General features: G+C 42.1%; 1 protein-coding gene across 3 annotated transcripts in view; it reads right to left on the bottom strand.

Moving 5' to 3' along the window:
• pex5la (peroxisomal biogenesis factor 5-like a) overlaps nt 1–12,115 on the bottom strand; it is an 81,482-nt gene extending 69,367 nt beyond the window's left edge. For all 3 annotated transcript variants that reach the window (XM_019880371.1, XM_019880372.1, XM_019880374.1), the window contains exon 1: nt 11,674–12,115. In XM_019880371.1, the coding sequence (XP_019735930.1) occupies nt 11,674–11,694 (21 nt within the window). In that variant the 5' untranslated portion in view covers nt 11,695–12,115. The remainder of the gene's footprint in view (nt 1–11,673) is intronic.
• Between the last annotated feature and the right edge of the window lie 587 nt (nt 12,116–12,702).

Below are 12,702 nucleotides of genomic sequence, written 5' to 3'. Positions count from 1 at the left end.
AAGACCCAGCAATATTTTTAATGCATTGAGTAACACTGTCAGGGCCGCTGCATACTACGCAATGCTTCTGAACCTGACTTGGATCATACCATGGCAAAAAATGACAGTTGGCACATTGAGCGATTTAATATGTGGGGGTGCAACTTGAACTGCCGCACCTTGTATTCGGTTCTGACCTTCCTCATATAATATGTTGTGCTGTACCACTTTTTTGAAATCATAAAAACAGTCAGTCGGGGAAGACACAGTCTGCTTCAGAAAGAGGAAAGTATGGATATATTCAAAGGCGTGGTTCGCTCCCATACACTTGAATGCACTTGGCATGGTACATACCCCTCGCGTACATTTTTACCAGAAGCTTCGCTATTTCATCCACAGGCACATATGATTGCAGTACATTCTAAATATCTCAAAGAATCTATTGATGTTTCACTGTAGCGCTCAAAACTTCAAGATTTATGAAATTAAGTAAATACGGAGAGAAAGAGAGATTTTTTTTTTTTTAGACATGCATATCAGTGGATATAAAAAGTTGACACATTTCTCTGTTCAAATGCCAGGTTTTATGACCAAATAATTCAAACACAGGTGAGAGGGGAGTCGGTACACACCTGCCACAATTTAAAGTGACTCTGACCCCAAATAAAGTTCTGATGTTCCAGCGGGTTTTTTCCAGACCTCTTTTGCTTTCTAGCAAAAGCATGAAGTTTTTGTGCGAACACTGACTGCTCTTTTGATCCGTTCATAATTGTCTTCAGCTTGACTAAGGCCCCAAATAGACAAAAAGCTACAACAGCCCAAAAATAGCAACAGAATGTCATGTCTGTTATTCACTTGGCTAGCAAAGCCCTTAATGGCACACAGGCTTCAGTGCGGTGATACCGACAGTGCCATGGACACGCAGGCACTCATTGCCTCTGTCATTGATGGATTACACACAGAAGGGAATGAATTGGAAGATACAATAGAACAATGTTTGACTTGTCACACCTTTAAACAATGTGATGGATCCGTGTTTTCTGATTGTTTCCTGTGATCCCAGGAACCAGGTCTTCACATTTAACCAAATAAGAAAAGACATCCTTACACTGTTGTTGACATGCTTGTTCAATTATTTTGGGGGTTATTCTCAATTAAGAAAAGAAGGACCTCTCTCCTCATCTTCCACTGTCTTCTTGTACATATTGCTCCAGCAATATGTACAAGAATAATAATTTAGATCAAGGATGGGAATCGATGGAATCAGTCATATCGACTCGCAAGGGTATTTCACTCATTCAGTACCAGCCAATTCTGGACCAAGTCTGAAAAGACGTTTAAAAACGTCTTTGGGAGTGAATGAGTTTTAATCTGGCCTTGTCAATAAACATCATATGAACTGTTCTTATAAAAAATAACTAAATAAAAATCCAACAACCCAAACCCTAATATGCTGCAGTAACTTGGACACAAATAATTCAGTTTGTCATGAACACGACAAGAGTTTGTTTGTTCAGTCTCCATTGAGTGTGGTGGCCGTTTGCTCAGGAGTTGCACCTCTCAAATCTGCCATCGTTACCTCTTCCTTTCACAAGCCATGCCAAGCCGACAACACCTGTCGGATTATTCAGCCTTGCTCACGACTCTTGTCTCCAAGTGTCTGCTTATTCTAGACTTTTTTGCCTCTTAGCTTTTCGCGTTGTATTTGTTTTTTTTTTTTTTCATGTATTTCTTATTTCTCGGTTAGTATTGGATTTCCTTGTCCTTTGGGCGACAAGCACTTGACATTTATCTTGTCCCTTGCCTTTTGCAATCATTTTTGGTTTGTTTCACCTTTTCCTGGTTATTTGTTATCATCGGCGTTCTTTGTACTTTGTCAGCCTTGCGTTTTGTAAATAAACATTTCGGTTAACGATCTTGTCCTTGTCTGTGTTTGCGGGATGCACTCGTATCCAAATTATTGCACTTTTGTTTTGCACATAAGAGTTGCTCATATTTGCCATGTTAAGATTAGTTGCAGTGACTCTTAACTGCTGTTTATTTGCCGTATTGCAAGTCAGAATCAGAATCATCTGATTAAGAACACACAAAGAATTTGTTTCGGATAGTTTGAGCCACGCGAGTATTACAAGAAACAAGCCACTATGACAAACAGTACATTTAGGACAAAAAACATTGGTAGAGGTTCATGCGGTCTCATTGGTTGTGACACACGCTAGTCACGTCCATCTTGGCTCTCCACCAACAGCGCTGTTCAGTCTTGATGTGAGTGAAAAGGAAGCCCTTTGACCCTCTCAACAACACGCTGTTGACCAGGATCTGTCATATAAGTAAATATGAATCACACGTCTGTGTCTTCTCTCATTAGTTCTACTTGTGTGAGCATGACTGCTTGTGGGCAAACAGATGTGCAGAGATTCAGGTGCTGCATTTAAAAAATGGAATCTCAATTTGTGATCCGTGCCCACACACACACACACACACACACACACACACACACACACACACACACACACACGCAATGTAAAGTGTGACTGGGATCACAGCCTGTGGGACTGCTGCAGGTGAGCGATCGTGTCCTGGTTGAGAAACCGACCTGCCTTTTCATCCGCTCAGCTGGTGCACCCTTGAACTCAGCATACATACCATCGTCACGCCACGACCCACGCCACAGCCCAGACCTCAACTTTTGCCGGGGAATTCATTCGCCGTATGGTAGTTGATTCGCGAGGCACCCACCCGACGCTCAAGGAGTGATGCACACCAGCAAGCATCACGAAAGGTGCTGACATAAACTTTGCATAGAAAGTTGCTGAATGAATTACCAAGCGTTTTTTTCACTACATTGCGGTTTATCGTTGGTGTCCTGCAGTAAACTGCAGCTTTTTAAGCAAGCATTTTTTTTTTTTACAGGCTTTTACATTACACAAGCAAGTCCAAATTTAGTGCGGCAACATGCCGGGCAGCACTGAGGTCTACTTGAAGGGAAGGGATGTGTTTTGGTTCTTGTCTTTGCTTGTTCCCTTCGTTCTTCAAGTAAGTAGTTCTTAGTGTGTTTAAGTGTATACTGTACACGGTTTGTTCTCCACGCGGTTTGGTCGGTCTTGTTCTTTTGTTACAAGCTATTTTCGTTCGTGTTTTTTTTCACTTGCCTTGGGCTTGCGCAACGGCGTTACTTGTACTTTGTCGGCCTTGCGCCTATTTTATGTTCATAAATATTTTTGTTAGATCAACTTTCCTGAGTCTACGTTTTTGGGTCAGATTCTGTCCGGAACCTTACGGACGACCTACACGAGTACGGTATTTTCTGCACTATAAGGCGCTCCGGAGTATAAAGCACACGTCCGATGAATGGCCTATTTTAAAACTGTTTTTATATATAGGCAGCACTGCATTATTAGGCACATAAAATAGAAGCTACAATAGTGGCTGCGGTTACATTATCGATCCACTAGATGGAGCTATGCTAAAGGGAATACAATACTATACGACACAATACAATACTACTTTTTTTATATAGAGCCCTGGCTGTGGTTGTGTTATGCATCCACGAGATGGAGCTACGCAAAAGGGAATACAATACAAAACAGCTTTACTTATATAGAGCCTTCAAAACTGCTGCAGCTGTAACAAAGCGGTTTCCAGAACTTTTAAAATACTACAGCAAAGAAATCAGATTATTGATCCATATGTAGCTCCTTCAGGATGTAGCATGAATCACGACACAAAGTCCAAAAAAATACAGGATTTATTCCTTGTCATAAACACAAATGGCATTACCAAACAAATGAAAGACACAAGTGATGAAGACAATTGATTCAACAAACAGGCACACAAACCTCACGGGCTCCCATATCTTTAGAAGTCTTGCTTGTCTCTTTCTTCCTTCCTTTTTAGTCAGCAGTTAACTATGCTTTTGGTATTATCTTCGTTTCATAATGGCTGTGCAGGGCTCACAAAGTAGTTGTCTGTGTGAGTGCTCGTTGGCAAATGCACGTTTCAATTAGTGTCTGGCAGAACCTTTTTACGTTACAATTGGTTCCTGCTAATAATCACCACTAGATGGGATAGGAATACTAATATGGAAACAATTCAATGGGAAATATAAAAGGACTGTAAGACCATATATAAGGCACATCGGATTATAAGGCACACTGTCGGCTTTTGAGAAAAGTGAATGCTTTTAGGTGCGCCTTATAGTGCGGAAAATATGGTATTTTCCAATCAAATGACAATTTCGTACAATTTTACAACTGTTTTAGAGCTCTGTTTTCTGCTCCCTCACAACAGCACTTGCTTAGTGTGTTTAATTCAGCTGACCAGCCAGTTATCATTCCCCGCCCCTCCCGCTTTCTGCAGTATCACAGCCTCTCATCTCTGACTCTGCACTTCATACCCAACTCTCCCACGGCCCCCTGGGGAGGTGTGACTGGCAGTTTGAAGACCCCTGATTGGAACAACAGCTGTTGTAAATCTGTCTTTGCAGAACATGTTGGATTGTCACGTTGATTTAGCTGAAGTGTTACTGTGCATATGTCCTCAACCCTCGTGAGTGTTGAGCAATAGTATGTATTTGCACTGCAACCCACCTGATACAAAATCATCTTTAATTTGTTTACCTTCATCGTATGAAAGCTGCCTTTTAATGCCATTAATTGCAAAATGGGTCACATGTATGATGAGTGTTGACATTGGCGGTACTCACAAGCTTGATTTAATTGGGTTATTAAATCACATACATAGCAACATTGCTTTTATGGAGCATTTCCTTTCATTTGTATGACAAGCACACATACTTGCAAAGAAAGATCTTTTTTCTTGGACCGTGGGTGAAGACTGAGGCCATGAGCTAAAATCTAGAGGTGCAATGTTAGGAGTCGACATATCAAAAGATGAGCATTCCTTGCTCCAGGCGCACAAAGCAGATTTTCTCAGCAAAACAGCGATGCTGAGCGGACATGGCCTGCAAAGAAGACAAAGGTGGCATTTTCAAATCTGGTTTTTGAATATGTGAGAATCTGCTCCAGTTGGGCGCAAAAATAGGGCCCCAAATGTAGGGAATGCAGTGCAGATCATACAGAACATCGTTTTTTTTTTTTCTTTCAATGTTTATTAGACTCTGTAGTGTGGCTGTCAAAATGCAGAAAAAAAATGTTTGAGTTTGTAGCAGTATTGTGTACTCACTCTCGCTTAGAAATGAAATCTCTCAAAGTTGATAAGATTCACCCATTGGCTATAAATGTCAGCACCAAATCTCATAGCAGTCCATCCCTCAACCTCCATCCCTGTGGGCCAAATTGAAGGACTTCCTGTGTTATCTTCAGCACATTATTATCTTTGAAACCACCAATGTGTAATAGGAAGTCTGTACATCTGTGAAAGGCAGTTAAAAAAAAAGGTTTCATAACTAGGTGCGACAGCATGATTTTTATCCCATATTAGAAACAAATAAGCATTTCCCCAAGAGATTAAATACAATATATGAAGATCTTGTTCACATCTGCCACAATGAAGCACATATTTGCTTATCAAGTGCTCTCGTCAGCGATATAGCTCATACTTCCCTGGAGGACCGAATACATGCTGCCTCAACTTAAGCACTGAGACTCCTGGTTTCTGGAGCAAATTAATTCCCTGCTGGAGAATGACTGTTATGAATGGCTTTGGAGAGAGAGAGAGAGAGAGAGAGAGAGAGAGAGAGAGAGAGAGATGGATGGGCCACCTATTCTTTTGCACGGCCCTCTGCTCCAAGTTACAAAGATGCTGAGGCGTGTCCTACTTTTGTGAGGGGGGAAAAATGTGGCTTTGTACAGCAGCTCAGGGGACTTTCCATGTGGGCCTCGCAGGTCTGCTGTGCTAACACGCTTGGAGGCAAAACAGAGGGAATCTACTGAGGGTCAAACTGATGTATGACTATGAAGCAGGTCCATTCAGGTCCTTCAAATTTATGGACTCGCAGATGCAGGGGTTGGGTGGGGGTAGTGGTGGTGGTGGTGGGGTGGGGGTACTTTTTGGGGTGTCCATTACATGACATGCAAGCCTGGAAATACAGTTCAAGGCTTGTAATCTCGTCAGACAGCATTATTAATATCTCAAGATGAGCATCCACTAGCCCAAGCTATTAAAATTCAAACTGTTTAATCAACTCCCTGCTAGAAAGAGCTCAACATCTTGTTTCGCATGCAAATAATTCAAACCGTCAATCGCTCCTGCGTGTTTAAAAAATATACACCATGCACTGTCCTTCATCACTGTCGATAGCTCAGCAACAACGTAAGCCAGCAAACTATCCATCCATCCATTTTCTATAGGGTGTGTCCTCATTACGGTCTGCAGTGAATTGGAGCCGATCTTAACTGACTTCAGGCAAGAGGCAGTGTACACCCTGGAGAGGCTGCAAGACACCACAGGGCAATATCGAGACAAAAAGATGAAGACCAAGAATTTAAAGTGTTCAGGTTACCTAACATGCATGTTTGGGGAATTTGGGAGGAAAAAAATATAAACTCCACACAGGAAGGCCGGAGCCGAGACTCGAACGTCGAAACGTAATCAGTGTGCTGCATATAAACCAGCAATCTATCCACATGAACATCTCCCACACCTGCCTACTGAATCAGTGACGTGCTTGATCAGTTGTACTGATGACGCTGTTTTTAATGATATAACTTGCAATTCAAACAAGCTCCTTATTCGAGCGTATAATTGATGAATGACAGCAGAGAAAATCCATCAACTGACCTTATTAGTCAACAATTACACCGAGCTATACTAGTAGGTATGTCAATCTATTATGTGATGCTATGTTAACCTTTACATAAAGGTTGGCAAAGAATAATCTTCTGAACCCTGGTGCGCCTACACAAACACAATTAGACCACTTAAACAAAAGACCTCTGGTGCAGTTCATTTCAGCTCAAGTGAATGTGAATGCTTTAAAACTCTCATTAAAACGGCAGCAATTATTTCACGGTAAAGATCGCTGGAACCGCCATCTCTCTGCTAGGGCGCGCAAAACAATGCTTTTTAGAAATGAACTTTTTGAAGCTTTTTATAACATCGTGACTGGTAAAACTGGCTAAATATATAATTTGCAAAGTTGAAAACGTGAATCGTCATGAAATATGTCACAAACACATATGAAGTTGTGACTTTGTGCATCAGTTTTTTTTTTTTTTTATTGGTCTGATGACAAAAAAAAAATGCTGTGTAAATGCTGAGTGATCAGCATTATCCAGGAATTCATTTTTTAATGATGAAGTGGGAAGCGACACTTAGTATTCATAAGCATAGTAAATCTATTTGTTGTCTCTTCCATGTTTGTGTCAGACTTGTCATGGCTTTCAATACAAAAACGACTGAGTCGGAGGATAATTCTTCCCTGCAAACAGCACCTGCCACATTACTCATCGTCGTTTCGTGCGCTGTTAAAATAAAAATGTCATTTTAATTTGCTTCAGAGTTAATTCATTCTTGTCACAAAGCCACAAACGAACCTGCTAGAACTTGACATGGTTTGTCATGCTGAGCCCTGCTCCATTTTAGAACTACAGTATGAAACATACTATATGGACAAATATATTGGGACACCTGAATATGCATGCAGGAAGTGAACAATTGAATTAAATTAGGTATGACAAAGGCTTCCACATTTCCATGGTGATTTTGGACAACATATTTAACAATGTCTGTGGGAATTGTTGTCCACTCACCAGATAGACATTTGACTACCGATGGTGTGGCTCACAACCGCTGTTCTAGTTCGAGGCACTTGAACAGAAGATCTACCTCACCAAATTCAAATTTCAATTTCATTGATTAAGAGGTGACTTTATAGTAATCTTCTCTCATGTTCACACTGCACAACACGTATATTCCTCCAGAGGCTCTAAAACTATATTTTGGGGATTTATTACCTCCCACTGATGAACGTAATTCTTTTCCTACCTTGTTGCCGCCATCTCTGACAGAAACGCTGTCTGTGGAGCCTTCGTTCCAGTCAGGTAGCGCCTGATTTCCCTCATTATTCTGGCTCCTGAACTAGGCAGGCCTATTAAATAGGTTTTAATCAAGACCACGGTTCATTACATCAAGGAGACTTTAAGCTGTCGCGATAAAAATAGCTTGCGAGACCTCAGTCCACGCGCTTTCGGTTGACCAGCTGAGCTGTAGCAGAATTCTTGATGGAAATGCCTGCATATGACAGTCGGTGAAGGGGTAAGGTAAGAAAGGTGAGAAAGCTTAATGCCAACGCGAGACTATGCAAATGTAGCCCAATTTTGAACCGACAGAGGCAGACAAATGGAGTGTCTCGTAGCCGAACTTGAGTTGTCTTGACGCATCGTAACCTGTTAAATGTGAAATCCACTAAGTGAGAAGGAGCCTCACCATTTCGGGCTCTGGAAGTTAAACATCTTGGCCTGGTTCACATTCAGTTTCACTGCAAAAGCCTATCAACATCTTTCTGACAATCTTCGTGTCATTTACATTTTCCCCCATTTAAAATCCAAATAGCAATGACAACAGTCTTGAGACTTTCATCTACTTCTGATGAGTGATAAACTCCATGCAGACCTTTTCTGCGGGGACTTACATTATGGCAATCAAATTATGTAATCACCCACTGCTTTACAGAGCAAACAACCAAAGGCCTGGTAGTATCTCTTCCATTAATCCAAGATCTATTTTGTGCCCATAATAGAAGCACTCCCATAATTAAATTTCTGATAAATATAAATAATGGGGGTGGGGGTAGGGGGCATAACTAAAATTACAACGCAAACGGTAAAGCCAGGATTTCATGATTGTGAGACCTGGAATGATGACACAGTCCAGTACTTCCTAGACGAGAAAATTACTGCAGATAGCCTACTTTTTTTTTCTGTTGTTTTGTGTGTGTGTGTGTGTGTGTGTGTGTGTGTGTGTGTGTGTGTGTGTGTGTGTGTGTGTGTGTGTGTGTGTAACAGTTTATGCCTTGTCTGGGATACATTTACCCCAGAGTAAAAATGAGAGAAACGGAAGACTGCAGTCTGGAATTGTTTTCCGATCAGACTCTGTTCCGAGTTCTATTGTTTGCCTGCCAAGTTGTCACGAATCACACAAGAATTTTGCATCGTTCGTGAAACCCGACTCACGCCAAGACATTCGATCCACCTGATATTGTCTCATCATTTGCGGAGTAACAGCGGCACTGCAACCGTAATAGGGTACAGCGCAAGCATCCTGCATCCTTGTGCAGACGTTCGTAATTAGACGCACCGAAACTAAATAAAATGACTAGGTGGCTTCTTGACTGAATTCAATAAAAGACTCGGACTGACAGTAATGGCAAGAAGGGTTTCCATGTCAGGAAGTAAATCTGATAGCCTTTGTTAAGAGTAAATGACTTATGCTGCATAGCTCTCTGAAGTACAGTACAAGTACCTCATTGAGAATGCCACACAGGTCTCACTGAGCAATGACGAAAGGCAAAACCTCACTCAGTACAATACATCCAAGTGATGTATTTAGGTAGTCCTGACTTGATGGTGTTGGAAAGGTTTTACTTCAACAGTCTGTTTATTATGGTGTTTGCCATATGCTGTTGCAGACTATGTCGAGCTTCGTCTAGTGTGTTGTTCCTATCCATTACAGCCCCCATAATATGCCTATTATTGACTGAATACCTCTCTGACAGTGTCAGAGACAATCATCAGAACAGTAGAATTCTTTACAGACACATTTCCTAAAATGATTTTGGCCAGGTTTGTCAACAGTGGCCAATGATTCCAGAATGAAAGAAAGAAATGTACATTTCAAGGCATTATTTTGTCTTGTTGCACCAGGTACAGGTCGTACAATGTCTACATAGCCTCTTTTGCAGAGAGACCACGCCACCATTGTTTATATATTATATATATATATATACTCTGTATATGTGTGTGTGTGTGTGTGTGTGTGTATATGGCCGCTCTCCTTTTATCTGTGGGCTTTATTACATGTGGAGATCAATTAGTGCACCAACAGAGATTATAAATATCAAATGTAGTATGGACGGTGATATGTTGAGTTGCGACTCTTGGCTGTGTGTGTGTGTGTGTGTGTGTGTGTGTGTGTGTGTGTGTGTGTGTGTGTGTGTGTGTGTGTGTGTGTGTGTGTGTGTCCCAGCCCAGCAGGATATTGCCTCAACTTTTACAGAGACACAGCATCCTCCAATCAGATAATTTGATGCGTAGCCATGTCAGTATCAGCTGTAATGTGTAAAACACTTCCTAGAGAATTCTAACAGGGCGAAAGAAGTGAGTGTCCATCAATAGGTGTTGTCTCTCTGGTTCTCATATCACTCCCATTGGTGATTTCGCGAAGGGGTTAACTTTGTCCCCCAAATCTGTGTCTGAGCTGTTTACATAGAACATATAGGGGAACTGGCAAGGCTTTGAGCAAGTACTGACTGCAGAGATGACAACTTTTCCTTGATCAATTGTGAGCAGGCTTAATCGACAATCATTTGCCGCACAGTGACCATTATTCTTAATTAGTATGCCCATCCCTAATTTGTACACACAAGTTAGTCCAAGAGAACGATGTTGTCAGCATCAAATTGAATACCTCAGCTGTGTTTTCCAACATCTCGTCAAATTGAGCAGCTGCTTTACATTCGAAATATTTCCAATATGCATTTGACCTTAATGGCATGGGACGGGAAACAGAAAATTTCAGAGCACTGGCATGTCACGAATTGAAACATCATATTGAAATGCGCAACATTTGATAACAACCGATAATTCACAAAGCAGGCTTTTCATTTGGGCTGTGACAAATAACACTGCAAAATCAGACAAGAGCTGCCAACTGCCTTTTCATGCATTTTCAATGAACACCGCATGCTTGAGTAATACATCATGAAATATTCAAGTTTGGTTTTTAATGCTCCTGAATACTGACTCTGGAGTTTTTCATTACGTAATAAGAGCGCAAAGTATCTTTTTTCACTTTGCAAACTTGCATCCAAAAATAAAGAACATAGCACCAGAAGCTGGATTGTAAACTTAAAAGAATATATCGATAACTTGGAAAAAAAAGGTCACATTACTACATTTTTCCCGCCTTGAGCAGAGTAATGTGGATGGCCTAAGTTTACATATTCACTCCACACTGGTGATGTAACAAATGATTCTGCTGTCTGCAAATTGATGTCCGATTGGGTGACGTCACACGAGGAGTGTGCACGTTGGAAAAATCGCGAAGTCCCTGTTGTCGAGCTGTTTACATGTGACATGCACCTGCAAGATCCTTTTGCCCCTTGTTTAGTGTCTATGTGCGCGTGGGTGTGCGTGTGTGCGCGCGAGCGCGTGTATGCGTCAGCTTCCTCTAGTTCGCCGTAAGGTGAGCTCCAGTATGGATCCACAGCATAAACATGTAAAAGGGCTCATCAGTTTACGACGGTCCCGTCATACGCCGCTTCGAATTGCGAACGGGTGTGTTTATTGACCTAAGTGCTTTCACAGAAAACATTTACTGGAATCGTGACGTTAGAGACAGACAACGTAGCATTCCGACTTACATACGCGTTCGAAACTTCGTCGTAAACCAAGGATCACCTTTATACATGACCAGATGACTTATGTTTTGCAACAACACATCAGATTCCAAAATGAATATGAAGCAAACCATGCTAATAAAAATAATAACACCAGTGATAAAAGCGGCTCTTACCTGTAAATGCCCCTGGTACATATTGAGGCGTCACGAATGTCTCCGTCAGTGACTTGTTCCAGACTTCTCGGGGCTCAAAGTCAAAGTAGAAGTGGTGACATTGAATGGCTGTAGTCAAGTTAAAGGACGAGGAGGATATCGAGGCAGCAAACAACCGCTCAGGTGCTCAATGTGACACTTAAAGAAGCAGCAGCTCGCCGCCCGGCCATTTGAAACTCGCCGGGTCGACCCTCCCTCTCTCGCACCGGGCGCTCACTCCTCAGCCTGAACGGGACTAAAACAAGTCTCGATCATCCCGCTGGCTGCTCTCTCTTTCTCCCTCCCTCTCTCTCTCGCTCTCTCACATCTTCTTCGTCATCATCGTGTCTGGACTATGTGAGCGCTCTCCGTGGTGGCTTTTCTTCTTATAGAGCGCTCATCATCCTCGTTCGGCCGCCGCGCTCCCTCCTCGGCAGCCCTGTGGTGGGTGCCTCCCTCCGTGCTGACGTACTTCACGGCGAGCGCCTCTCTCACTTCATGAGTGATGCCTCATCTTGGGTTTCTTGCAAAGTTCTATGTTCACAAATGAAATATTGCAAAATCAAAACTCAGTTTAATAGCCCCCCCCCCTCCATATTTGAAATGGCATTCTTGTCTTCCATCTGGTAAGTATGTGGTCTATGTGGGAACCTCAGTAGTGCTGATGAGAAATTCTGGGCTCCTCCATCACTTAAGTTGCCCATCCCTGCCGTAAATTGTCCATAAATGTTTATGTGCATGTGAATGGGTGTTTGTAGATATGTGCTCTGCAATTGGCTGGTGGCCAGTTAAGGGTGTAGGCCTGTAGACCAACCCCATCTCTTGCCCAAAAGCATCTGGGAAAGGCCCTCTTCCAAGACTCGCGTGAGGTTACAGCCATACATACAGAAATTTGCTGGATAGAAGTACAGTATTAGTCTGTCTTGGCCCTCAGTGTTTCTCAAACCTTTTATACCAAGTACTAAACTTGTCTTCTCCAAGTTCCACCATAATGACCAACTTTAAAATACG

The sequence above is a fragment of the Hippocampus comes genome, unplaced genomic scaffold (assembly GCF_001891065.2).
Source record: "Hippocampus comes isolate QL1 unplaced genomic scaffold, H_comes_QL1_v1.1 scaffold151, whole genome shotgun sequence".
Classification (NCBI taxonomy): domain Eukaryota; kingdom Metazoa; phylum Chordata; class Actinopteri; order Syngnathiformes; family Syngnathidae; genus Hippocampus; species Hippocampus comes.
Note: the sequence above shows the minus strand (reverse complement) of the source record. Positions and strands in the feature narration are given on the sequence as shown.